Source organism: Sus scrofa, chromosome 7 (assembly GCF_054392235.1).
Source record: "Sus scrofa isolate SSC_HxYL_T2T_F1_AM1 chromosome 7, Sscrofa_HxYL_maternal_Yorkshire_Landrace_v2.0, whole genome shotgun sequence".
NCBI lineage: Eukaryota > Metazoa > Chordata > Mammalia > Artiodactyla > Suidae > Sus > Sus scrofa.
The window spans coordinates 128,577,364-128,602,520 of NC_139389.1; the positions used below are offsets into that span (position 1 = coordinate 128,577,364).

The 25,157-nt window shown below is 49.7% G+C and overlaps 1 protein-coding gene and 1 long non-coding RNA gene across 4 annotated transcripts; one reads left to right on the forward strand and one right to left on the reverse strand.

Moving 5' to 3' along the window:
• Window positions 1-3,475: 3,475 nt before the first annotated feature.
• On the forward strand, window positions 3,476-14,300 carry BDKRB1 (bradykinin receptor B1). Of its 3 annotated transcripts, none has more exons than XM_084965842.1 (2): window positions 3,476-3,553; window positions 12,562-14,300. In XM_084965842.1, exon 2 carries the CDS (start codon window positions 12,572-12,574, stop codon window positions 13,631-13,633), a length of 1,062 nt encoding a protein of 353 aa, XP_084821968.1. In that variant the 5' UTR covers window positions 3,476-3,553; window positions 12,562-12,571; the 3' UTR covers window positions 13,634-14,300.
• Window positions 7,371-22,599, reverse strand: LOC146401908 (uncharacterized). The gene is made up of 4 exons (XR_014811344.1): window positions 22,453-22,599; window positions 15,305-15,524; window positions 11,838-11,985; window positions 7,371-10,349 (listed from the first exon to the last, which is right to left on the reverse strand). It is a non-coding gene; the product is annotated as an uncharacterized LOC146401908 (long non-coding RNA).
• Window positions 22,600-25,157: the final 2,558 nt, after the last annotated feature.

Here is a 25,157-nt window from a genome sequence, read left to right on the forward strand (position 1 = left end):
CTGGTTTGGGGTTCTTTGCTGCAGACTTACTTGTTGCAGCACTGTCTAAAACTAAGACCGGAAGGAAAGCTTGGGCCGAGATGAAAGAGCATGAGCAGGATCGTCACAAGAGCGCCGCCTCTCTCCTTGGCGGGAAATTGCCCGCAGTGGTTTCCTTCCTTTATCCACAGAGGAGATGCCACATATTACTGTAACAATACATGGTAATAGATGCCATGTGCCATATGTTGTCATGGACACCATGCGCTAAGGACAGAGTGGGACCCCTGAAGACACCTGGCATGTAGACGTCCTCTGTAGAGACGTGCTGAGCTAAATATGTCTGAGTCTTTAACGTGAAGCAGCTGCTACATGTGCGTAGAAAAGAGAAGAGGCAAAGGGACCCCAGGGCCTAGCAAATGGAGAGCTGGAAAGTGACCCTGAAGGTCACGGTGGGGATGTGACCTCTGTGTTCCCAAGATCCTCAAACTCCAGCTCGTCCTTCCCTTGCCTCTGCGCTGAGCAGAGTCTAAGCCCACATGCACCTGCACGGGATCCCCCTCTGTTAGTGTTAAGGTCAACCCCCCGGAGGTTTGGCCTGTCCCACCCTGCTGGCTAAGCTGTCCTCTGCTCTCTGTTTCTGGACCACGGCCCTGGTCCACTGGCCACTTGTTTGTTGTTAGTGCCTTATAGTGGTATCTGTCATAACAATTGTAAATCAGTTAAAATAATCATTTTAAATCTGTTCAAATAATTTTTAACACATTCAAAGCCATTCTGGTTTGTTTTTTTGTTGTTGTTGTTTTGTTGGGGTTTTTTTCTCTTCTCTAAGGCCGCACCTGTGGCATATGGAGGTTCCCAGGTGAGGGTCTAATCAGAGCTGTAGCCACCAGCCTACACCAGCGCCACAGCAATGCCAGATATGAGCCACATCTGCAACCTCCACCACAGCTCAGGGCAACACTGGATCCTTAACCCACTGAGCAAGGCCAGGGATCGAACCCACAACCTCGTGGTTCCTAGTCGGATTCGTTAACCACTGAGCCCCAACGGGAGCTCCCATTCTGTTTCATTAACATGTAATCCGTTTGCGCATAATCTAAGCAAAGCCTTTCATAATCCACTGTGGGACCCTCCATCAGAATCCCGATTGAAGGAGTCCAGAAGCATTCTTGTTCTGATAAAATGACTTGAGAATTGTGATTTCTATGGCTTATGAGACAGGGGCTAATTATTTGGTGAACATGGATGTGCATTAATTCCACGTACTGCTCGGGGATGGGTGGCCTATTCTTTTCTTGATATCTGTGAAGATGTCTTTACGTCGACCCTATCAACTAGAACTCACGGCATCCAGCTCTTGCTTTTATCACTACCTACACTGCCCACCCCCAGCCAAGTGTCCCAGGACCCAGGCGACTTCCATCCGGCACCGCTCACACCACTCTCAGCCTCGGCCCCTCTTCTCCACTTGCCAGAGGCCCGAGGTCCCTTCCTAGACGTGAGGGCTCCCTCCTCCCGCCCTCAGCCCCCCAGAATTCAGGCTCCCACAGCCCCAAGGCAAAGGGAGACCCTCTCCTCCCTGGACCAAGGCCCACTTCCCATTCCCAACCCGAGTGAGCAGCAGCGGGAACATCCACTTTCTTTGCAGAACTTTCCATTGCCCCGCCCCCCGCAGGGTCCCCACGGCCTGGCAAGGCGGCCTCGGGGTCATTTCCCAAAACGCCGCTTACTCAGCCCTCACTCGCGGCAGCGTTTGGGGCCCCAACCATCCAGGGCGGGGGGGGGGTGCTGCCACACACTGGCCACTCCTCACAGCCCCCGAGGCCAAGCTGAGACGGGAGCTGTGTGCCCTCTCCGGGCAGGACTGGTGTCAGGATCCCCTGTGGGGAACACGTGCTGGAGCAGGAAGACAGCGCCTGAGAACAGATCCTTCCAGACCAGTCCCGTCTCCACTCCCATCGAAAAGAGGAAAGCCAGGAGTTCCCCGCGTGGCGCAGTGGAAACAGTCCGACCAGGAACCAAGACCAGTATCCATGGGGCTTTGGGTTCGATCCCTGGCCTCGCTCAGTGGGTTAAGGATCTGGCATGGCTGTGGCTGAGGTGTAGGCTGGCAGCTGTAGCTCCAATTTGACTTCTAGCCTGGGAACCTTCATATGTCATAGGTGTGGCCCTAAAAAGAGAAAAAGATGAAAGAAAGAAAGAAAGAAAGAAAGAAAGAAAGAAAGAAAGAAAGAAAGAAAGAAAGAAAGGAAGGAAGGAAGGAAGGAAGGAAGGAAGGAAGGAAGGAAGGAAGGAAGGAAGGAAGGAAGGAAGGAAGAAAGAAAGAAAGAAAGAAAGAAAGAAAGAAAGGAAGGAAAGAAAAGAGAGAGAGAGGGAAGGAAGGAAGGGAAGGAAGAAAGAAAGATGGACGGAGAGACAGACGAGTTTCCAGGAGGCAGGACTAGCGTGTAGGGAGGGGATCACGTTCCAGAAGCCGGAGTCAAGCCCCAGGGTGGACGCCTTCTCCTGCATGTATGGAGGAAGTTGGAAATGTCTTAATATGCAGGAGCTGAGATAGAAAGCAGGCAGCACGCAGTCAAAGGCTCTTGAGGTCTGACTTTTTTTTTTTTTTTTTTTTTTTTTGGCTATTTAGGGCCACAGCCGTGGCATACGGAAGTTCCCAGGCTAGGGGTTAAATTGGAGCTGCAGTGCTGGCCTACCCCACAGCCACAGCAACCTGGGATCCAAGCTGCACCTGTGACCTACACCACAGCTCGCGTAACGCCAGATCCTTAACCCACTGAGCGAGTCCAGGGATGGAACCCACGTCCTCATGGATCCTTGTTGGGTTCATTACTGCTGAGACAGAAGGAACTCCTCCGGCTGACTCTTAAAAGCCAGACATTTCTAACTGTCTGAACATGAGCTCCTGAGTGGTTCAACTTGATAAATGCAGACTTACATCAAAACTAAACTTCAGAACCGCCAGGGAAGATTAGGGGAAAGCGCATCTGATCTTACTCAACGCTGCACATGGAATGACTCAAGCTCTTCCTGGCTCAGTTTATTTCATGGGGTCCGCACTGATGGATTCTTGGCAATGTACCCTTCAGGACCAAAATTCCAAAGGGGACATTCAAGTCCACTCCCACGAAAGCTGCTGCCCAACCCCAGACAGTTAGGTCCCCAGACTGGGCAAAGTCATCACTCAGTGTCCGCCGACGCAAGGCGAGGCTCGTGGGGACTCAGAGATGCCAAAATGTGTTTTGAGGGCATGCTGGCTGCAGTACCCCTCTTGGCGGGAGCTCAAAAGCCTCCCCAGATATTACCCAAAGAAAGAAGGAGGTGGTGGCTGGATAATCGCTTGCCAGCCCCGAAGTGCAAAGTGGTTTTCTTTCAAAATCCCAGCTTGCTTCCTCTGTCTGGAAGGCTCACTTCGGGGGCAGTCCCGCCAATGACGTCACTGGAGGGGGGGTTATGTAATTTAAGGCCACCAACTTCTACTGTGCTTCCCAGAACAGCGAACACCTCCGAAGGCAGCTCCCAGCATCAGAAAACCCAGCTGAAGTCTGAGTTCTTTCATTTTGTCTGAGTAAGTAAAGGATCTTTTTTTTTTCTTTTCTCTTGTAAGAGGATTAGCAGAGGCAAATTATCACCCATAAGATTAATTATAGAATAATTACCTTAGAGGCAAATTCTTACCTATAAGCAACAAGGTTTTACTGTCTAGCACAGGGACCTATAATCAATATTCTCTGATAAACCATAATGGAAAAGAATATGAAAAAGAACATATATATATGTGTGTGCGTGTGTATAACTGTGTTACTCCGTTGTACAGCAGAAGTTAACACATCTTTAAGTATATAAAGCAAAAACTTGACAAAAGAATAAAAGAAAAATCACATCTCAGGAGGAAAAAATAAAACAGTTTCCTTTTACACCTAATATTGGCAGAAGTTTTAACTTTCTGTGAGTGTATTTTTAAAAGAACACAATCCATTGAAGAGACTTGTCGTCCACGCCTTCTTAGGGTTTTAGCTGCTTTTCCAGAAGAGGAGGAGGAGGAAGAGGTTGGAACAGGGTATTTCCAGCAGTGCTTTAGGTCAAGGTCTGAAACATGTAGAGGCTGAACACAGGCACCAGAGCTCCATGTGGGCTCTGACCCCTTAGAAGTTACAAATTCCAATTTATAAAAATCAAACTGGTCTCTCCGGGATTGCTTACACAACTTCATAAGGCCGATAACTGGTTGGGTTATTTGTGGTTTGAAAACATCTCATTATGTGACTGGGTTGACATTCTTTAATATCTGCATCTGTATTCCAAACGCCTGGATCATCACCTCACTGCAGAAATGGAATGAATTTGAAGAAGGCTGATTTGTTGAAGGAAGGCCCGTTGTTTTCCAAGTAGCATCTAGGAGTAGATGCTAAAATGTGCAGAGCTCAGAAAAGATCACACAGAAATGGAAGAATCTGAGTTCCCGCTGTGGCACCGTGGGTGAAGAATCTGATTGCAGCAGCTCAGGTTGTTGTGGAGGCAAGGGTTCAACCCAGCACAGTGGGTTAAAAGATCCGGCATTTCCAAAGTTGTGGCATAAGTTTCAGCCGCGGCTCAGATTCAGTCCCTGGCTTGGGAACATCTACATGCTGCAAGTGTGGCCAGAAGAAAAGAGAAAAAAAAGGAGGAAAGAAAAAGAAAAAAGAAAGAAATGACAGAATCATCACCTGTAGTAGACTTGCCCAATGTCACTTGAGTTTTTCAAATGATATCAAATATTACTACTAATATCAATAGCTGCTGGATTTTGCCCACATATTATCTGCCAGGGAAATATTGAGCTAAAACTAGGAACAAAGGAAGATTTTCTTCTCTCTGGCCAACTTTACATAAACACAGGCAGCAGCTGATAAAGACCCCCCCCCCCCCGCCCCCAGTAACCCTGCCTTAAGCAGACGCATGTCCTGGCTGCAGTGGCCACGGACACAGCCGGGTCTTGTGGGAGGGAGAGCAGTGTCTGCTGAGCCAATCGGATTTGAGCTGAAGTAAGGGGGTCTCTGCCAGTGGCATGGGTTACAGTCCCCGGTTTCCTGGGCAGAGTGAAGCTTTGACCCCTCTCAGTTTCCTCTGGTTGTTGTAACAAATTAGCACACAATTTGTGGCTTAAAACCACGCAAGTGTATTATCTTATAGTTGTGAGGTCAGAAGTTTAAAATCAGCCACCTTAGGGGAGTTCCCATTGTGGCCCAGCAATAACAAACCGGACTAGTATCCATGAGGATGAAGGTTTGATCCCTGGCCTCGCTCAGAGGGTTAAAGATCCTGCATAGCTGTGAGCCGTGGTGTAGGCTGCAGATGCGGCTCAGATCCTGTGTTGCTGTGGTTGTAGCGTAGGCCGGCAGCTGCAGCTCCAATTCAGTTCCCTAGCTTGGGAACTTCCTTATGCCATGAGTGCAGCCCCAAAAGGGGAGGGAAAAAAAAAAAAAATCAGCCTCCTTGGGCTCCAGTCAAGGCGTCGGCAGAGCTGTGCTCCTTCTGGAAGCCCTAAGGGAGAAGCCGCTCCTGGCCTTTCCCAGCTTCTAGAGGCTGCCTGTGTTCCTTAGCTTGCGACCCCATCTCCATTTTCAAAGCCAAAGGCATAGTGTCCTCTAATCTCTTTCTGAATCTAACTCCCTCCCTCTCCTACACATGAAATCATTTCCACTGACGATGACATCAAGCCACCCCCACCACCCAGCGTCCTCTCATCTCAAGATTCTTAATCACATCCGCAGTGTCCCTCTTGCCATGTAAGGGAGCATGTTTGCAGAGCCCAGGGACTAGGACGTGGACATCTTTGGGGGCCATTACTCTGCTGACCCCATGACCCTGGGGGGGTGGGGCCGGTGCTTTGGTCTGGTGGTGCCCAGGCAGCTCCTGCCTCTCGCTGACCTTGTGGACATTCAGGACACGGAAGCCAGGCCCCTTCCACTGCCCCCCAAGAGCCACCCCTTCTTGCCCAGGCATCCACACTTCTGAGTGTGTTCAAGGTGACCTGGAAGAGGAAAGGGAGAAAAGCCAAGCAGATCACATCTGGGGCTCTCTCCACGCCCACCGTGAACCCCTTTCTAAGCCTCCTGGGGGTGAAAGCTCAGAGGCTGGAGACCCGTGAGAATCCCGCTGCAGGAACCCAGTCCCTCTGGGCCCTCAGCTGTCCAGAGCCTTAGTTTTCTCCTGTGCTGGGTGCTAGGTACTCCCTGAACTGCCCCACAGCTCGGGAGAGAAGGAAACTGGTCTCTTGGGATTTCCGACATCACGTTACGACCCCAGGGCAGCCTACATGAAGGAGAGGGACTCAGAGGGACCTTGTCGGCATCAGCGTCAGTGCCACTGTAGTTCTTACCATTAGGATTGTGCTGGGGGTTATCCTTATTCAAGCCTCGTATCTGATGCTTTAAAACCTACAAGGGGATTTTACAGGCAGCATCTTATCCAAGCCTCACAATAGGCTCGGATGCTGCTCTGTTGCCATTATTCCCATTCTGCAGAAAAGGAAACTGAGGCTCAGGACACTTACTCAACTTGCCCAGAATCACAGTTGGGTCACCCCAGGCCCCAAGCCCAGGCCCCCTGACTCCAGGCCCACTGTCTTTGGGGTCACAGCCCCAAGCCCAGGCCCCCTGACTCCAGGCCCACTGTCTTTGGGGACACTGAGCTGGGCCTGGAAGAAGAGCTGTGTATCGACAGACTGGTTCCTTTCACCGTGTGACTGTGGGCAAGTCACTCCAGCCCTCTTCGCCTCTGTTTGCTCATCTGTATAATGGGCACAAAGACAGCCATCCTTCCTCCCAGGTGTGTTGTCAGCTCAGTCCAGACCCTCAGCAGATCACAGGTGTGGCTGAGAGTGAAGGATCAGATCTGACATCAGGGTTTGATGCTGCGGCCCAGCACGGAGGCACACTGGGCTCAGATGAAGGCCTACGGGCTTTCCGTGGCACATGGAGCTTCCTCAGCAGGCGCAGAGAAGGGCCCAGGAAGGACCAGCTCAACGTCAGCCTTAGGAAACAGCTCCCACCCTTGCGTGTAGTACAGGGGGCTGCTGCGGTGACCTGCCAGGCACCTGAGAAATCAGGTTTGCTGGTGTGTTGGTTTCCTGTGGCTGCTGAAACAAGTCACCATAAACTGGGTGACTTCAAATGGATTATACTATATTCATGGAGTTATGAAGTCGGTTTTTTGGGGGCCACACCTGGGGCATGCTGAAGTTCCTAGGCTAGGGATTGAATGGCGCCACAGCAGTGACAATGCCATACTCTTAACTTGCTGCACCACCAGGGAACTCCTCTAAAGTAGTTCTAATCACAAACAATTTTTTAAAAACTATATATATATATATATATATATATATGTAGACATACACGCACACTCACAAATTCGTTATATTATATTGTAGTTATAAAGTAGCTCTAGTTAAAAACATTTTTCCCCAAATAAGTCTAAATATATACATACATTTACATATATTAAAACAAAATGAATCACTTTCTTTATGTTAATTAACTGAACACTGAAAAATAACATGAGCAAAATAACTGGTTTGGGTACATATCCAGGTGCTACAATTAGTTTCAGCTTGTACCTGACTCCAGTATGTCATTAGCATTTTCCTGAAGGATGCATTTTTCTTTCAAAAATATGATCTTATTATTTTTTAATTATTCCAGTAATTGCCTGAAATCTTTTTCTTCAAAGGTTCGGGTTAATAAATTTATATTAGCACCTGCAATTGACTCTTCTCTTGGACCAGAATGTATTTAATTAAGGAACTGTTCTCTCTGTAGCTGCTGAGGTACCTGACAAACTCTGAGCAAATTCTGCCTGGCAGAGGCCGTTTTCAAGTCTAATTCTTTGCATATGGAATTATGCAAATATTTCAGCCCAGATATTTTCACAGGTGCTCTCTTTATGCCTTAGTTTGAGTTCCTTTCTTCAACAAAGATTTTCACCAGATTAAACTCTTCAAATAAGCTGTAGCTATTTATAATTTTTGAATACTTTGTCAAATTTAGATGCTGCATATCAGAGGCTTTCTCAATTTCATCTCATTTTTGTAGAGACTAGAATTTATCCACTTGAAAAGATTCTTTTCACAAATTCTTCCCAAAGTTCATTACAGAATTTGAAAATTAAATCACGTCACCTTTTGACCACTTAGCTTGATCATCTTCTCCCTTGCTCTTTCAGCAATAACTTTCAATTATTTTCTGCCTAAAAATTTGTTTTCAATCATCACAATCTGCTAAAAGCTCTAACAGCCGATGTTCTGGTGCTCTGTTCATTGAACACTTGATCAAAGATTCCTCATCGATTTGGAACAAAATTCAACAAAAATTTACAACTCTGCCTTAACAAATAGCTTAATAACATTTTAGGGCACTTAGACTCAAGGTCTTCTAAAATTGATTGATGATGGGCAGCAGAGAAAGAAAGTGCATACCCTCAAGTGGTTTTTTTGTATTATTTTTTAAATTACTCAATGAATTTAATTACATTTAGAGTTGTACAAGGATCATCACAACCCAATTTTCTTATAGCATTTCCATCCCAAACCCCCAGCGCATCCCCCTACCCCAACAACATGTCTCATTTGGAAAACAAAAGTTTTTCAAAGTCTGAGTCAGAAATCTGTTCTGCAAAGAAGTTCATTGTGTCCTTTTTTTAGATGCATACAGGTGATAGCACATGACATTGGTGTCTCAGGGTCCAACTGACTTCACTTAGCATGATAATTTCTAGGTCCATCCATGTTGCTGCAAATGCTGTTATTTCTTTCCTTTTAATGGCTGGGTAATATTCCACTGTGTGTACATACCACATCTTCTTGATCCACTCCTCTGTCAATGGACATGTAGGTTGTTTCCATGTCTTGGCTATTGTAAATAGTGCTGCAATGAACACTGGAGTACATGTATCTTTGCGAGTCATGGTTTTCTCTCAATAGATGCCCAGGAGTGGTCAAGTGGTTTTTATTTCAATTCCTCATCAACTTCCTCATGGAAATTTCATAGTTTAGTCATTCTGAACTACCAAACGGATGTAAAATCTTACCAACTAAAACCTCCGTTTCAATTGGCAAAATATTGAAACATTTATATGCAGTTAAAAATTGTGTGTGTGGAGTTCCCATCATGGCTCAGTGGTAACGAACCCAACTAGTACCCAGGAGGATGAGGGTTTGATCCCTGGCCTTGTTCAGTGGGTTTAGGATCCAATGTTCCAAGAGCCATGGTATAGTTCGCAGACATGGCTTGGATCCCACGATGCTGTGGCTTTGGTGCAGACCAGCAGCTACACCTCAAATTCAATCCCTAGCCTGGCCTGGGAACCTCCATATGCTGCAGGTGCCGCCCTAAAGACAAAAAACAAAACAAAACAAAATTGCATGTGCACCATGACCTCTTCAAAGTACATTTCTGCTCCACTGGCCTCTTGTTTTAGCAAGAGCGTTCTTGTTACCACGGCCCTGGGCCCACCACAGTGTGTGTGTATTATCATCAGAAAAATACAACTTTCTTTCCAATGTGAACAGTGTAAACGGAATTTAGAATAACATTCACACAATGTCCATGGTTTCACTTCACCAGCCCGAACTTCCAAAAGTTACGCTTTGATTCCATGAACCCAATGAAAAATAGAAACATGATTGGAATTGACGGATGTTTCCATTTAAGGAATCCGAGGATACTGGTATCAAACAGGCACTGTTTCACTGTCTGTGGATTTCTTACGGTGCTGTCACATTGATGAGCCAGAGCCCTGGGATGCGTGCACAAGATCACTTGGAGCTAATAACGAGCTGAATGAACTTGAAGACCAGCTGTTTGTTTTAAGTGAAAAGTCACCCTTCCAGAGTGACCTGTACCAGCATCTTCTGCAGTGATGTGGGTGAAATTGATGTGTCAAGGCACCATCTCTGCAAAACACAAACTTCTGAAGGAGCAGCTTCATGTCAGGTTTCCTTGTGGTTGGTGAAATTGTCACGGCCCCCATCATGATGTAAACATCAACATTCTGTGCAAGTTACACGATTGTCGTCAATTTCCCGGAGAGACAGAAAGAAGTTAGGGACTTAAGTCTTTGTTTGCTCATTGTTGCCAGAAGGGTTTTTCTTGAAATTGAAAAGTCTTGCTAAGTAACAACATAAATATTTAGTTATGGATGAAGCCCTGGAATGATCGACAAAATGAGAGCATCCCTGCTCTTTCACATACTCTGGGTCAGAACTCCGTAAGCCATGGATGCTTCACAGCCTCCCAACCCATCATTTCCCATGATTCCAGCAGACCTGTCAGCCAGCAGCCTAGCAGCTTCTTCTCTGTGCTCTCCCTTGGTGATTTCCTCCAGTCCTGTGGTTTTAAACACCAGACACCATCCAGGTGTTACAATTCCCAAATATGCACCACTGTCTCTCAACACAGGTCTAGTACAGCTAACAGCCCGACAGCCCCACCTGAGGGCTACCAGATAGCCCAGCCTCCCCATGTCCAAAAGGCACTTCCAGTCTCCCCCCAAACCTGCTCCATCTCCACTCTGTCATCTCCATTTCAGTTGATGGCAACTTCATATTTCCAGATGCTCGGGCCAAATATCTAGACACCATGCAACTCCTCCTTTCTCAGGACCTATATCTGGTTGAAAATCGTGCTGAGCCCACCTTCGGAATATATCTAGAGCCTGGTCACAGCTCACCGCCTCCACGGCTGCCCCTCCTCTGCCAACAGGTTTTTTTTTTTTTTAAGTTTTATTGAAGTATAGTTAATTTAATTTAGTATAAATTAAATTAGTATAGTTTACTAAAATTGTGTACTAATTTAGTATAATTTAAATTAGGATAGTGTACTAAAATAAATTAGTATAGTATAGTTAATTTACAAGGTTGTGATAATTTCTGCTGCACGACAAAGTGGCCCAGCCATATATATATACACATATCCATTCTCTCTCAGATTCTCTTCCCACATAGATGGTCAGAGAATGCTGTGTAGACTTCTCTGTGCTATATAGCAGTCCCCATTGGCCAATCATTCCATATAACAGGGCTATTCTTTATGCTTATTGTCATTGCCTCTCTCCTCCCTCAAAGCTTGAAGAACCTCCTGGGCAGTGGGTTTGGCCTGCTTGATTCACTGCTGTGTCCCAAATACCTAGAACAGTGCCTGGCACCGAGGGGGTGCTTAATAGATACTCGTCCAGTGACGAATGAATGGGGGAACCCATTCATTTCACCTGATGTGAATGTCGCCATGTGTGGGTTACAGTGTCACAGCCAAAAGATCATTATGTCCTCGGATGGGGCAAGTCGGGCTCAGAGACACAAAGGGGCTGCCTAAGACTGCACAGCCAAAGCGACCCTGCCGAGAGGAGCTCTCTTACACTGTCTCTGGTGCTGGCCACTCTGAGTTTGCCCCAGTTGAAGAACTCCTAAGCATCACCAAGGCTGATGACAAAGACAACAAGCTAATGGGTAGCAAGTGCCTCTGCAGAGTCAGGAACATTTTGAAGCACTTTGCATATATATTCATTCATCCAGGTGGGGGGAGGACTATTAGGGGTGGAGCCCCAGAAACACCTTCAACTGTTGCCCTGCCCCACCCACCCTCCTGGTCCAGCCCCAGGGAGTCGGCCTCCCCGTCGGCCGGGCCTCCTCCTTGCTTGACTCCACCTTCGATCATGGACCACTGTCTCCGTATCTGCCTCCCTCTAGAGCATCTTCAGGGGGCCGAGCCCTGTTCCCTGTGCTGCCAGCACCTGGCAGAGAGCTGGCACAAAGTAGGTGCTCATGAAATGTTGGTTAAACAGCTAATAACAACGGTGTGGTTGTAAATAAGACTTACCACGTCCTTGCGCTGAGTGCTTCCGCTAAGCCAGGTCACCAGGCCGAGCTCGCCATAGATTCTGCAGTCCTCGCCACAAGCCCACAAGAGGGATCCGATGAGCTCCCGTTTTCAAAAAGGAAAATCAAAATCCGTGGATCTAAGTGGCCTGCACCCAAGTGTGTCAAGATTTGAACTCAGGTTTCAAAGCCCTGGTCCTTGCCTCTATACCCAGGGTCGGGAAAATTTTCCTCTCAGGGAACAGGGGGTAAATGTTTTCAGTTTCGCAGGCCACACAGCCACTGCGGCAACCACTCAACTCCGCTGCCATGGTAACACAAAATGTAAATGAATGCAGGTGGCCCTGTGCCAACGAAATTTATGTTCCAATACCAGTGGCAAGGAGTTCTGGTTGTGGCTCGGCAGGTTAAGAACCCGACTAATATCCGTGAGGATGCAGGTTCCATCCGTGGCCTCGCTCAGGACGTTAAAGGCCCCGGCATTGCTGCAAGCTGTGGCGCAGGTGACAAATGTGGCTCGGATCTGGCGTGGCTGTGGCTGTGGGGTAGGCCGGCAGCTGCAGCTCCGACTCAACCCCTCGCCTGGGGACCTCTGGATGCCAGGGGTACAGCCCTAAAAAGACAAAAACAAAAACAAAAAAAAAACCCCACCTGGAGGCAGGCCGGTCGGGCCGAGGGCTGGAGTGGGCTGCCTCCCAAGTGATGCTACGTGTTGTTCCCCGCAGGTCCCCGTGGATGGCCTCCCAGACCCTCGTGGGGTTCCAGGCCTTCAACCAGAGCCAGCTCCCACCTCCAAATGCCACGCTGTGTGACGGTGCTCAGGAAGCCTGGCACCTGCTGCACAAGGTGCTACCGACTTGCGTCGTGGCCATCTGCTCGGGCGGCCTGCTGGGAAACCTCTTCGTGCTGTCGGTCTTCCTCGTGCCTCGACGGCGTCTGAACGCGGCGGAAATCTACCTGGCCCACCTGGCCGCTTCTGACCTGGTGTTCGCCTTGGGCTTGCCCTTCTGGGCCGAGACCATCCGGAACGGATTCCACTGGCCTTTCGGAGCCCCCCTCTGCCGCGTGGTCAACGGCGTCATCAAGGCCAACCTGTTCATCAGCATCTTCCTGGTGGTGGCCATCAGCCGGGACCGCTACCGCGCGCTGGTGCACCCCGTGGCCAGCTGGAGGCGGCGGCGGCGGCGCCACTGGGCCCAGGCCACCTGCGTGCTCATCTGGACGGCGGGGGGCCTCCTGAGCATCCCCACGTTCCTGCTGCGCTCCGTCCAAGTGGTCCCGGAGCTGAACGTCTCCGCCTGCGTGCTGCCCTTCCCCCACGAGGCCTGGGCCTTCGTCAGGACGGTGGAGTTGAACGTGCTGGGCTTTCTCCTCCCGCTGGCTGCCATCCTCTTCTTCAACTATCACATCCTGGCAGCCCTGCGGGGGCGGGAGCAGCTCAGCAGGACAAGGTGCGGGGGCCCCAGGGATGGCAAGACCACGGCGCTGATCCTCACGCTTGTGGCCGTCTTCCTGCTCTGCTGGACCCCGTACCACGTCTGTGCCTTCCTGGAATTCCTGCTCCACGTGCGGGCCATCCGAGGCTGCTTCTGGGAGGATTTCACCGACCTGGGCTTGCAGTACACCAACTTCTTTGCTTTCATCAACAGCTGCCTAAATCCAGTCATCTACGTCTTTTGGGGCCAGCTTTTCAGAACCAAGATCTGGGAACTGTATCACCGATGCCTCCCCAGAAAGCTCACTGCCGTGTCCTCGTCCCGTAGGAAAGAAATCGTCCAAATTTTCTGGCGGCATTAAAACAGCCAGTGGGCCAAGAAGTGTGGCTTTCCTATCAATTATTCCTGACGTCATAAATACTATGTATGGGCTGAATCACGGGCCCCCAAGACAACCAGGACCTAATCCTTAGGACCTGTGAACGTTTCCAGGGGAAGGGGGACCCCACAGATGTGATTAAGCTAAGGATGGTGAGGTGGGAGATTATCCTGGATCATCGGGGCGAGCCCAGCGACATTACAAAGGTCTTTTTTGTTGTTGTGTTTAGGGCCGCACCCGCGGCGTATGGAAGCTCCCAAGTGAAGGATCGAATTGGAGCTGTAGCTGCTGGCCTACACCACAGCTCATGGCAACCCCAGATCCTTAACCCACTGCACAAGGCCAGGGATCGAACCCGCATCCTCATGGATACTAGTCGGGTTCATTAAGTGCTGAGCCACGAACTCCTACAAAGGTCTTTATACAGGGGAGGCGGAAGTGTCAGGGACAGAGAAGGCTGGAGGGATGCAAAGAAGGGGCCACAGGCCAAAGACTGCAGGCACCCCGAGGAGGCAAGAAGTGGCAGGAAATGGAGCCTCCAGAGGGAACCCGCCCTGCTGACATCTCACCTTCAGCCCAGGGACACTGATTCGGGTGCCTGGGCTCCAGATCCATGAGATAATAAACGCGTGTTGCTGCGAGTCACCAAGTTTGTGGTTCATTTATTCCTGCGACAGGAAACAATCTCCAGGGAGCATCTCCCTACACCCACTTGCCCACCCAGATGTCCCAGGTTAACTGCTGGAAACAGAGAGATGCTAGAGCCAGAGCGCCTGTCCAAAAGGAACTTAGAGAGATGGAAATAAGTCGAGTGTAAAAAGGGGAAATGAGAAATTGCAAGAGCGTGACACAGACCCGCTCCCTGGAGCATCCAGAGGGAGAGGGGACGGGCTCCTTCTGGGGGTTTCAAAAGGGAGGGCAGGAAGGGAGTAAAATGAGCTGAGTTTGACAAGGGGTGGAATCGGGCTACCCGGAGAGAGGGAGGAAGGGCTGGTGGAGGCAGAACCGGGACACACAGGTAGAAAGCGTGGGCTGCGGATGAACAATATTTATTGAGCTCCTGCCTTCCAGGAGCTTATGACAACAGAGACAATAGTTAGGAAGCTGTCACAGGGCAGAAGGATCCATCACTGGGTGAGAGCAGGTGCTCTGAGAGCACAGAGAAGGGGTGTCCAGCCTGGATAGAGGATAGCTGGAGAGGCTCTCCCAGAGGAAGAGACGTGGAAGCTGAATCCCAGAGGATGAGCAAAATGGGGGAAAGAAGTGATCCAGATAAAAGAAACAGATCAGACCCGGAGGCAGCAGGTTCACAGGTTAGGCGGGAGGATGGAGGAGGCAGTTATGGAGGGATTTGAGGTCTGAGGAGAGCGGAGGTGTTGGGAGGGCCTGTGATGTTCAAGGGCACAGAGGGAAGCCGAAGGTGTTCCTGGGGCTCTGAGGGCCTGGCTGGAGCTCGGAGGCAGGCGCTTTTTTTTTTTTTTTTCTTTTCCACGTCTTTTTAGGGCCACACTCATGGCATGTGGATGTTTCCAGCCGGGGGTGGAACTGGAGCTGTTGCTCTGGCCTACGCCACAGCCTCAGCAACGCGGGATCTCGGGATCTGAGCCACATCTGCAACCTACACCACGGCTCACGGCCACACGAAATCCTTACCCCACTGAGCGAGGCCAGGGATCGAACCCGCATCCTCATGGATGCTAGTCGGGTTTGTTAACCCCTGAGCCATGATGGGAACTCCGAGGCAGGCACTTCTTATGTGAATCCTCTAGCGGTGCTCAGCAGGCCCAGGAGAGGCGGATAGTGGATTGCTCCAGCGCCGGGGGTTTGTCAGATGGACAGGCACAGTTCAAGGGCGTTGAGGATGCTGGTCATACTGTGGGAAATGGCTAAATTAGAGAAGTGAACGCAGGAGATGAGGGAAGCAGGGCGATGATGCAGTTAAAGGACAGGGGTAGTGGGAGCATCCAGATGATAGAACAAGGATAACAGGAGGTTGTGGCCCCACTTCAGGGGTGGGGCCATCCTCCAGGATGACAAGGACTGAGTGGCGTGGCATTGGGAGGTTGGCATAAAGAGACAAGACAGCCAAAGACTAGAGAGGTGGGGGGTGGGCTGCCAGGCAGGCGAGATGCTGGAAAGCCCTGGAAGGAGAGGCCAGGGGGCCAGGTGCCCAGGCCAGTCTCCATGGAGTGGCGGGGGAAGGGTGAGAGCCTCTGCTGCTGCCCAGGGAGGACCATTCCTCATGGGATAGCGGCAAAGACCCAGGTTCACTCAGGAAATGCCGAGGAGGAGTTCCCGTCGTGGCGCAGTGGAAATGAATCTGATTAGGAACCATGAGGTTGTGGGTTCAATCCCTGGCCTCGCTCAGTGGGTTAAGGATCCAGTGTGGCCATGAGCTGTGGTGTAGGTCGCAGATGTCGCTTGGATTTGGTATTGCTGTGGCTGTGGTGTAGGCTGGCGGCTGCAGCTCCGATTGGACCCCTAGCCTGAGAACTTCCGTATGCCACAGGTATGGCCCTAAAAAGCAAAAAAAAAAAAAAAAAAAAGAAGAAGAAGAGAGACAGAAAGAAAGAAAGAAATGCAAAGGAGGCCGGTGGTCCCGGAGCCCAGTGATGGAGAGGCTGGCAGGGGCTGGGCCACCAGGGCTTCATAAGCCATCAGTGACAACATTTTGATCTGTGCCCCAGCCCCTGGAGGTTTCCTGGAGAGCGCAGAGTGGTTCAGGTGGCCTGGATTTAGGTCAACAAGCAGGATCTGGCCTCCACATATATCTAATACGGACAACATGGTGTTCAACAATCTAAATTCCATATGAGAATTCACCGTTTAGGAGTTCCCACTGTGGCTCAGCAGGTTAAGAACCCAACACAGTGTCTCTGAGGATGTGGGTTCAGTCCCTGGCCTCGATCAGTGGGTTAAGGACCCAGCATTGCTGCTAGCCACAGTCTAGGTCACAGAGGAGGCTCAGATCCAGCGTTGCCATGGCTGTGGCATAGGTCGCAGCTGCAGGTCTGATTTGACCCCAGCCTAGGAACTTCCGTATGCCACAGGTACGGGCATAAAAAGAATTCGCTTTGGGGGCTTCCCTTGAACACATGGGAGTTCTTGCAACACAGAGTCTGCGCTTATCCATTCAGCTGATATTTACTGAGCATCTACTTCTGCAGGCATGTAAGTAGGGACCTTAAGCAGCAAAGAAGAGACAGAGGAACCCATGGCTCCCTCGGAACTGACCTCCTGGCGCTTCCCCTGGCGCCCATTCTTTGATGCTGAGTAGCAACCCTGCAGACAGGCCAGGCAGCACCCCCATTTTCCAGGGCCCTCCAGGGGCGGAGGCTGGAGTCACCCAGAACTGGGTCTTAAACAGGACAATGACGGTGTGGACCAGCCAGTGCCGATGTTCTCAGCCAGTGAACTCAAGAGCTGGAAGGCTTATGCCAAGGTGAAGGGGTCAGGATTTCCTACAGGCCACGCCAGTGGCTGGAGACTCTGAACAGGGGAGTGTCTTAGACCCGCATCCTAGAGCAGTCACGTCACTAGAATACGGATGATGGCCTGAAGAGTGTATCAGTCACCTATTGCTGCATAACAAACCACCCCAATACTTAATAATATAAAACAACTCCCTGAGCTCGTGGTGGTTCAGTGGGGTGGTTCTTCTGCTGGTCTTGGCTGGGTTTACCCACCCATCTGTGATCAGCAGCCTGTCAGCTAGCCACTCTGCTTTAGCAGAGGAGTGCAATGGGCAGAGGCTGACCTCAGATAGAGTTCAAGACCACAGTGGGTTAGGTGTAATGACAGTGGGCTGGGGAGCACCCCAAACCTGACTTCCCAGTCTGGGAGCACATCTCTCTGCATCCCCAGCTGAGAAGCACATTTTGGCTGATCTGATGCAGTTATTCTATGATGGCCTCAAGGAGGGGCTAGGGGTCTGGGGAGACCTCTTGGAGGTGGCAGGACTTCAGCCCTTGAAGGACTGAACTTAAAGGGGAGAAGCCACGGCGCTAGGAACGCACACGCAAAGGGAGGCCTGGAGGCTGGCACACGGGGTGGGGGTGGGGTGGGCACTGCACAACCACTGGAATGATTAAACAGCCAAACACAGAGAATGGCTCACCACCGTTCACATGATAAATGTTTGCTAATATCACAGCAGAAGCTCTCCTCCAGCCCCAACAGTGACAACTGCTCAGAGCCACTAGCCATTAATGAGTTCGGCATCATTCCCCAGGTTTTTACAATAAATACTCCCACCCATCTATGCCTTTTGGCTTTTCCCAATGTTATCTTCCCCACATCAGACTATAGCCAACCTTGTGATGGGGGTGGTGGGGGGCTGAGACTGGGAAAGAGGGAGCAAGGGCAAGAATGAGGCTCAATCATATGAGCTTTATAGCATGTTTTCCGTAAAGGCAGGATGCGGCAGACCTGGCACCTGAGATGAGCACGAAGGTGCAGGGCTCATCCGGTCTTGCTTTAAAATGTCCATGTTTTTTTCATCATGGCTGTTTGGCATTTATTTTTTTTTTCTTTTTGTCTTTTTAGGGCTGACCCCATAGTCTATGGAGGTTCCCAGGCTAGGGGTCCAATCGGAGCTGTAGCTGCAGGCCTACACTGCAGCCACAGCGACACCAGATTTCAGCCAGGTCTGTGACCTACACCACAGCCCATGGCCACACTGGATCCTTAACCCACTGAGCGAGGCCAGGGATCAAACCCGCAGCCTCGTGGATGCTAGTCAGATTCATTTCTGCTGAGCCACGCGTGATGGGAACTCCCATTTCGATTTTTTAAAACATTGCAGTAATTGTCATCTTGATTAGATGTCTCCCTGTCTATCCCCCCTTAAACTCTGTGCTCAAGCCCAATCCCTCCATCCCCTCAGCCTAGTCCCAGCCCAGGAGTGGCAGGATTAGGATCTGGGGTTGCATTTCCCGTGGAGGAATGAATTCGCAGAGAAGCTGAAACAGGTTTCTGTTTCAGACTTGGGTTGACCTACCCACACGGGAGAGACATAACAAAAGATCTTTATCTGAATATACAGCACATTTCTATTATCTCACGTCCCAAGTATTCTCTTATCAACCTGCTGTGAAAACTGCACAGGGGCACCTTTCACAAGTCTTGTGGATTTTACTGCCCAACCCAGTGCTTAAAGGGAGAAATTAATTGTGACATAAAATGACACTTTTATTTTAAATTCCTCGACTAAGAGGAAGCTGTCACCGACTAGCCTTGTGAAAGGGGTGGGATAGTTAAGATTTTTCCAAAACCTTCCCACGTTGTGGGGCGCGGGTGGGGTGGAATTTGCGCAGGCTCACATGGGCTTTCTGGGCTTTGTAGGGAGCAAACGCGACAAACCCAAGTTCCACTAAAGAGGAGAGCGGGCGCCCCCTGCTGGCCTCAGTGGAGAAGTGCTCTTTCCCCAGAAATGTTTCTGCACAAATTTTCCGTGAATGGGTTGCAACAGATTTGATACAACGCGTAATGATACATGGAAATGTGAAAAGGCAACGGCTTCTCTGGAGCCCGGTTGGTGGGTGTGTTGATGGGCACAGCTTCCGCAAGAGAGCAGATGGCAACAGCCTCTCAAATTTTAAATGGGGCGTCGCATGTCACTGGGTGTTCCCCCTTTTAGGGAAGCTTCCAACAGATAAACCACTGAGAAAGGGCGGTGCAGTCAAGTTAAGGGACTTGTTCAAGGTCGATCTTTGGGGTAGAGAGTCGGCTGAAACCCCAGTTCAGCAAATAGGACATAAAGACCAAGAAGGTGGTTTTCAAAATGAAATCTGGCCTGAAGGCAGGGTTTTTTTTTTGTTTTTTTTTTTTAAAGAGTATTCTGAAGAAATCAGAGGGTGAGGGGGAAGTAAAGCTTCAGTTTAAAGTGTAATGAAGAGGAGAGGAAGGTATTTATTTGGTCTTAGAAGTTTTTATGATAAATGAAAGGATTTCTAATGACAGAACTATGATACTGGTACTGAATTTTAAATAGTATAGGGTTTTTTTTGAGGGGGGGATTGCCTAACTTTTACTAAATATTAAATGCTTTTGGAGTTATAGCCTTGAGGTCTCCACCACTCTAAAAATAAATGGGCCACATCTGGGCTGACAAAATGCTCACATTAGGTTTTGGAAGCAATGTTAGTACTTGGCAACAAGCAGCCTGTGTGTTCCTTCATACCTCAATGAGATCTAAATTTAAAAGAATGTTGTGTCCTCTTCTGACAGCCTTGGAAATTCTTCCTGTAAGGATGGGCTAATGCCCATTTTCCTCAGCAAACTCAAAACCCAAAAGGCTTGGCCTCCAGCATGCTCCGGGACTTTTATTTCCAGATACTACCCACGAGCTACCTACCCTTCAAGTCACATTTCCCCGTAACCCGTCAATGCTGAACATCAGGCTGCCAAGGGAACCGGCTCCCCCAGCCACCCCAAGGCTGCCGCAGATCTGTGTTTACTGCCAAGGAAGCAGATGTCCAGACGGCAGTGAAAGAGGAGAGCAGGTGGTGTCTCCAAAACCAGGAATTTCAATTCTAAAACTGCCCTGAGTGGTTTCTGATCTTTCCTCAGCTTCGTAAAATGCCGCTCAGTTTCTCAGGAGCAAAACCAAATTGATTTCCATTTGTAAGGGACCCATGGCTGGAATGAGGAGCTGCATTTAATTTGTTTTATATTCACGTTTGAGGTATTCCCTCTGGGTTCTGAGGTCCCCCCGCCCAAGACCCTTATCTTTCATCTCTCGAGGAGGGCATTGTTTAGGCGAGGCACTCAGGACACAGGAACAACAGTATCCAACACTTAGATGGTACATACTGTGTGTTGGACACGGTTCTAAACACTCTGCACATGTTAACTCACGTAATTCTCATAACACCCTATTATCCGCTCCATGTCATAGAGGAGGAAATTGAAGTACAGAAAAGTTAAGCAACTTCCCCAAGGCCAGCCAGCTTACCCGTCCTGAGCCTGGGCTCACACCCGGGCAATCTAACTTAAAAATGCATATTCTTAGCCACCACATTAGGGAACCACTGACTGAAACCACCCACTATTTTTTGTTTTTGTTTTGTTTTGTTTTTGTCTTTTTGCCTTTTCTAGGGACGCTCCCGCGGCATATGGATGGAGGTTCCCAGGCTAGGGGTCTAATCAGAGCTGTAGACACTGGCCTACACCAGAGCCATAGCAACACCGGATCCAAACTGAGTCTGTGACTACACCACAGCTCACAGCAACGCCAGATCCTTAACCCACTGAGCAAGGCCAGGGACCGAACCCGCAACCTCATGGTTCCTAGTCAGATTTGTCAACCACGGAGCCACGATGGGAACTCCCGAAACCACCCACTTTGGCCAAGCATGAGAATAGCTGCTCGCACAAGAGGTTTCACCACAGCAGGCGGCCCCGAGGAGGAGGAACAAGGTGCTGCCTTGAGGGAATTTGGGAGGGGCCAACAGGAGGGAGGAGATGAGCAATCCCCCCCACCCCAAGGATCCTTGGCGCCGGAATCCATCTTGGCTGAGAGATGCTTGCGTCACAAGGAAGGACCTGGAGTCAGATCGAATATGGCCCAAGCAAGATGACTGGCCAGAGACAAATGGACACTAACCACATTCCCAGAAAAAGTGAGGCTGCGGGCCATGCGGCAGAGCAGTTAGTCCTCCTGGCTTGCCTTATCCTGCGCGTCCTGCCCAGTCGCTCCTTGTGCTTTGTCAGCACATGTGTCTCCTCAGACAGTTCATTTCCAAGTGTCAGATAGGAGCCTCTGCTTGGGCCCAGAGAGGGGTCCCCCTTCCTGCAACAACTATACCAGTGGTTCCCAAACTTGGCTGCACCCTAGAGTCACCGGGCAGCTTCAAAACCACACCTTCGAAAAATGTATTTAATATATTGCATTGTGATTTAATGCGTCTTGGATGAGCCTGGGTTTGAGAGTTTAAAGGATCCTCGGGTAATTCCAATCTACAGACAAGTTTTAAGAACCCCCTGGAGTTCCCGTCGTGGTGCAGTGGTTAAGGAATCCGACTAGGAACCATGAGGTTGCAGGTTCGGTCCCTGCCCTTGCTCAGTGGGTTAACGATCTGGCGTTGCCCTGAGCTGTGGTGTAGGTTGCAGATGCGGTTCAGATCCTGTGTTGCTGTGGCTCTGGCGTACGGATAGCAAAAAGACCAAAAAAAAAAAAAAAAAAAAAAAAAAAAAGAACCCCTACCGTATACTACCCTTCCTCGTTACTCAGCAAATGTTCACTGAGTTTAATTTGTTTGCTCCACGAGGAACTGCCTTCAGGAATAGAAACAAAGAGGAAAAATATATCCAACTTTAGCAGCATCAAATTGCCTTGGAGTGTGAGGAAGTGTGATTCTGGCGGTCTGTGCTAAGAGCATGGGTCTGGAGTCAGACATTCTTGGATGAAAATCTGCATGCAGCGGGGTGTGAGTGGAAAACACTGCTGCCACGTCAGTAAAGAGAGGACGGTGCAGCCCTCAAGCTGCCGCAGCTGCCCCCGCTGGTGAGCCCTGAAGGAACTCGGGACAGAAACGACACAGGAGGAGGTGTGAGCATCCTCGGGGAACTCGGGATGGGAAAACACGCCTTTCTAGCTACCGGCCCCAGAGGCTGAGGGGCATCCAAAGGAATGATTTGAGTGAGCCCGAACTCTTGCATCTTCTCCATGCACAGAAAAGGGCTACATTCCTGAACTTGAGATGTCGGGGTTTCTTTACCTAACAGTCATCTTTGGAAGTTCCAACTACCTTCTCTTAGTTGCAAAAACGCCTGTATGTCCTGGGTCCTACCTTACTTACCCTTTCGAAGCAGTCCCTCAGAGTTGTCCGAGAGGCTTCCAGGCTTGAAATCCTCAGCAAGAAGGGCAGAATAAAACAGAATTCTCAACTTTAAGGTTGTCCGTTTTTTCAGTCGACTAGAGTCAGACTAGGTGCTCACCAACCCCCGTTTCCTACAGGACTACATTACCCAGCTTCCCTTGAAGCTGGGCGAGATCACGTGATAGGACTCCGGCCAATAAGCGGTGAGCAGCGGTCCTCGCTCCTGGGAGGCGGATTCTGAATGGGGAAGTAGAGCCACAGCATGGAAGGAGTCCTGCTCCTCCATCACCACTTAAAAAGCTGCCAAATATTCAGGAGCACTGACTGCACTTGATGTAAATGAGAAATAAACTTATTATTATTATTGTTACTATTTTTGTCTTTTTGCCATTTCTAGGGACGCTCCTGCGGCATATGGAGGTTCCCAGGCTAGGGGTCCAGTCGGAGCTGTAGCCACCGGCCTACGCCAGAGCCACAGCAACACGGGATCCGAGCCGCGTCTGCGACCTACACCACAGCTCACGGCAATGCGGGATCCTTAACCCACCGAGCAAGGCCAGGGATCGAACCCGCAACCTCATGGTTCCTAGTCGGATTCGTTAACCACCGAGCCACGACGGGAACTCCTAAACTTCTTTTTGTTAAGCTGCTGGGATTCAGGGGTTATGTCATTCAAGACTAGTTTCCTAAACTGGTATACTGTGTTTTGGGGTAGCTCGTTTATCCTAAGCCTTTGTGCTGTCATTTGCAGAAGGAAGGCACAAGTAGAAAGGACGTGTGCGGGCCGGGCAGAGCTCAACTGCCCCTCCAGATCCACTCTCCACCCTTCGGGCCTGCTCGACCCGCAAGGCTGAGCCTGAGCGGGGGTTAGTCCCCTGGCTCCCTCTGGTGACTTGGCTCTACCTAAGGGCACAGCTGCTGTCAGGGCACACTCTCGTCAGCTCCGGGTTCTGTGAATCATTCTCCCTTTGTCCCCGCAGGCCTGTGATGGGGCTTAGTGTCGCTTCGGTCTTGTCAGAGACGTGATGGGGAAGGAGGACAGGCCTCCTGTTCCTGTTGCCAAAGAAAGCAAAAAAAGTGAGACACCACCACTGATTCACAGACCTGAGGCCCAGGGCAGGCCCAGAGCCAAAGTGCAAAGAGGAATCAAGACTTTCTGTGAGCAAGTCAACCGCTGAGATGCTGGTAGGTCCCCCTTGCCCCTGCCCACCTGTGCTAAGTAAGTCCCTTCCTTACACCTCCCTCAGGGGCACAAATGGCCATCTGCTTTCGGCCAGGACTCTGGCCCATACTGAATGTGAATGCCATTTGTTGAGAGCTGAACAAAACAGGAGTCACATAGGGAGTAACACGTGTTGAATTTAAAATGAGAAGGACCACAACTTTTGTTGTAAGGGTGTGTGCTTGGAGTTCCCTTTGTGGCTCAGCAGTAATGACCTGACTAGTATCCATGAGGAAGCAGGTTCGATCCCTGGCCTTGCTCAGTGGGCTAAGGATCCATCATTGCCGTGAGCTGTGGTGTAGGTCACAGACGCAGTTTGGATCTGGCATTGCTGTGGCTGTGGTGTAGGCCGGCAGCTGCAGCTCTGATTCGACCCCTAGCCTGGGAACCTCCATATGCCACAGGTGTGGCCCTAAAAAGACAAAAGACCAAAAAAAAAAAAAAAATTAAGAAGTACTAGGATCATAGGAACACCATTTCCCAAAAGCAGGATTTGACACAGACCTGTTCTTTGCCTCAAAAATATTTCATACAGGCTTTGGGAACATTTCTCAGCGAAAGACAATAGTGTTTAAAGCAAAATCCAAAGAGTGAATATTTTAATTTTCTTCAAGAGTATTCTTCATTTCATAATATTTTTAAATAGTCACACTAACAAGTAAACATTTCCACAAAAAACACTCTTACAGCGTCAGTATCCTTGAAGGATTCACAGCCATAACTACCTCCATTAGGAAACTTGGCAACCATGGTCAACATATACAACGTATGTATTTAATCGTGCTGACATCAATTCAACGTCTAAAATAAGTCAAGACGGATTAACGTAGAGCTGAACTTGGCGCCCCTACCAAATTTCGCAATGAAAAAGCAAACAGTTCCTGTGTGGCAAGTAATATAAACAGTGTAAGACAAATCCAACTAGAAATTGGAAGCTGCCATGTCGTATATACAAAATGCATGTGAAACAGCAAAGCAAACATATTTTTGAAAGAAGGGGCTGCTAGTTTGAGACCCCAACCCCCGCCAGAGCCTTAGAGATGTCACTGAGTCAGCCAACATGACGTTTCAATCTCCTGAAATACATCAGATGGCCCTCTGGAGCCTACGATGGAACACCACGCTTGAAACCAAGGGGCCAACCCTTGTTACGGGAAGTGAAAAGATTTCTCACATCTGTTTGCAAAAACTGCTGACATTTCAAAACATGAACTATTGAGGAGTTCCCATGGAGCTCAGCAGAAACGAATCCAACGAGGAACCATGGGGTTTCGGGTTCACTCCCTGGCCTTGCTCAGTGGGTTAAGGCTCTGGCGTTGCCGTGGGCTGTGGTGTAGGTTGCAGTTGTGGCTCGGATCTGGTGTTGCTGTGGCCCGGCGGCTACGGCTCCGATTAGTCCCCTAGCCTGGGAACCTTCACGTGCCGCGGGTGCAGCCCAAAAAGACAAAAAATAAAACTATTG

Excerpts from the sequence above, each read along its gene's own strand:
- BDKRB1 (XM_084965842.1), top strand. The coding sequence starts at position 12,572 with ATGGCCTCCCAGACCCTCGTGGGGTTCCAGGCCTTCAACCAGAGCCAG.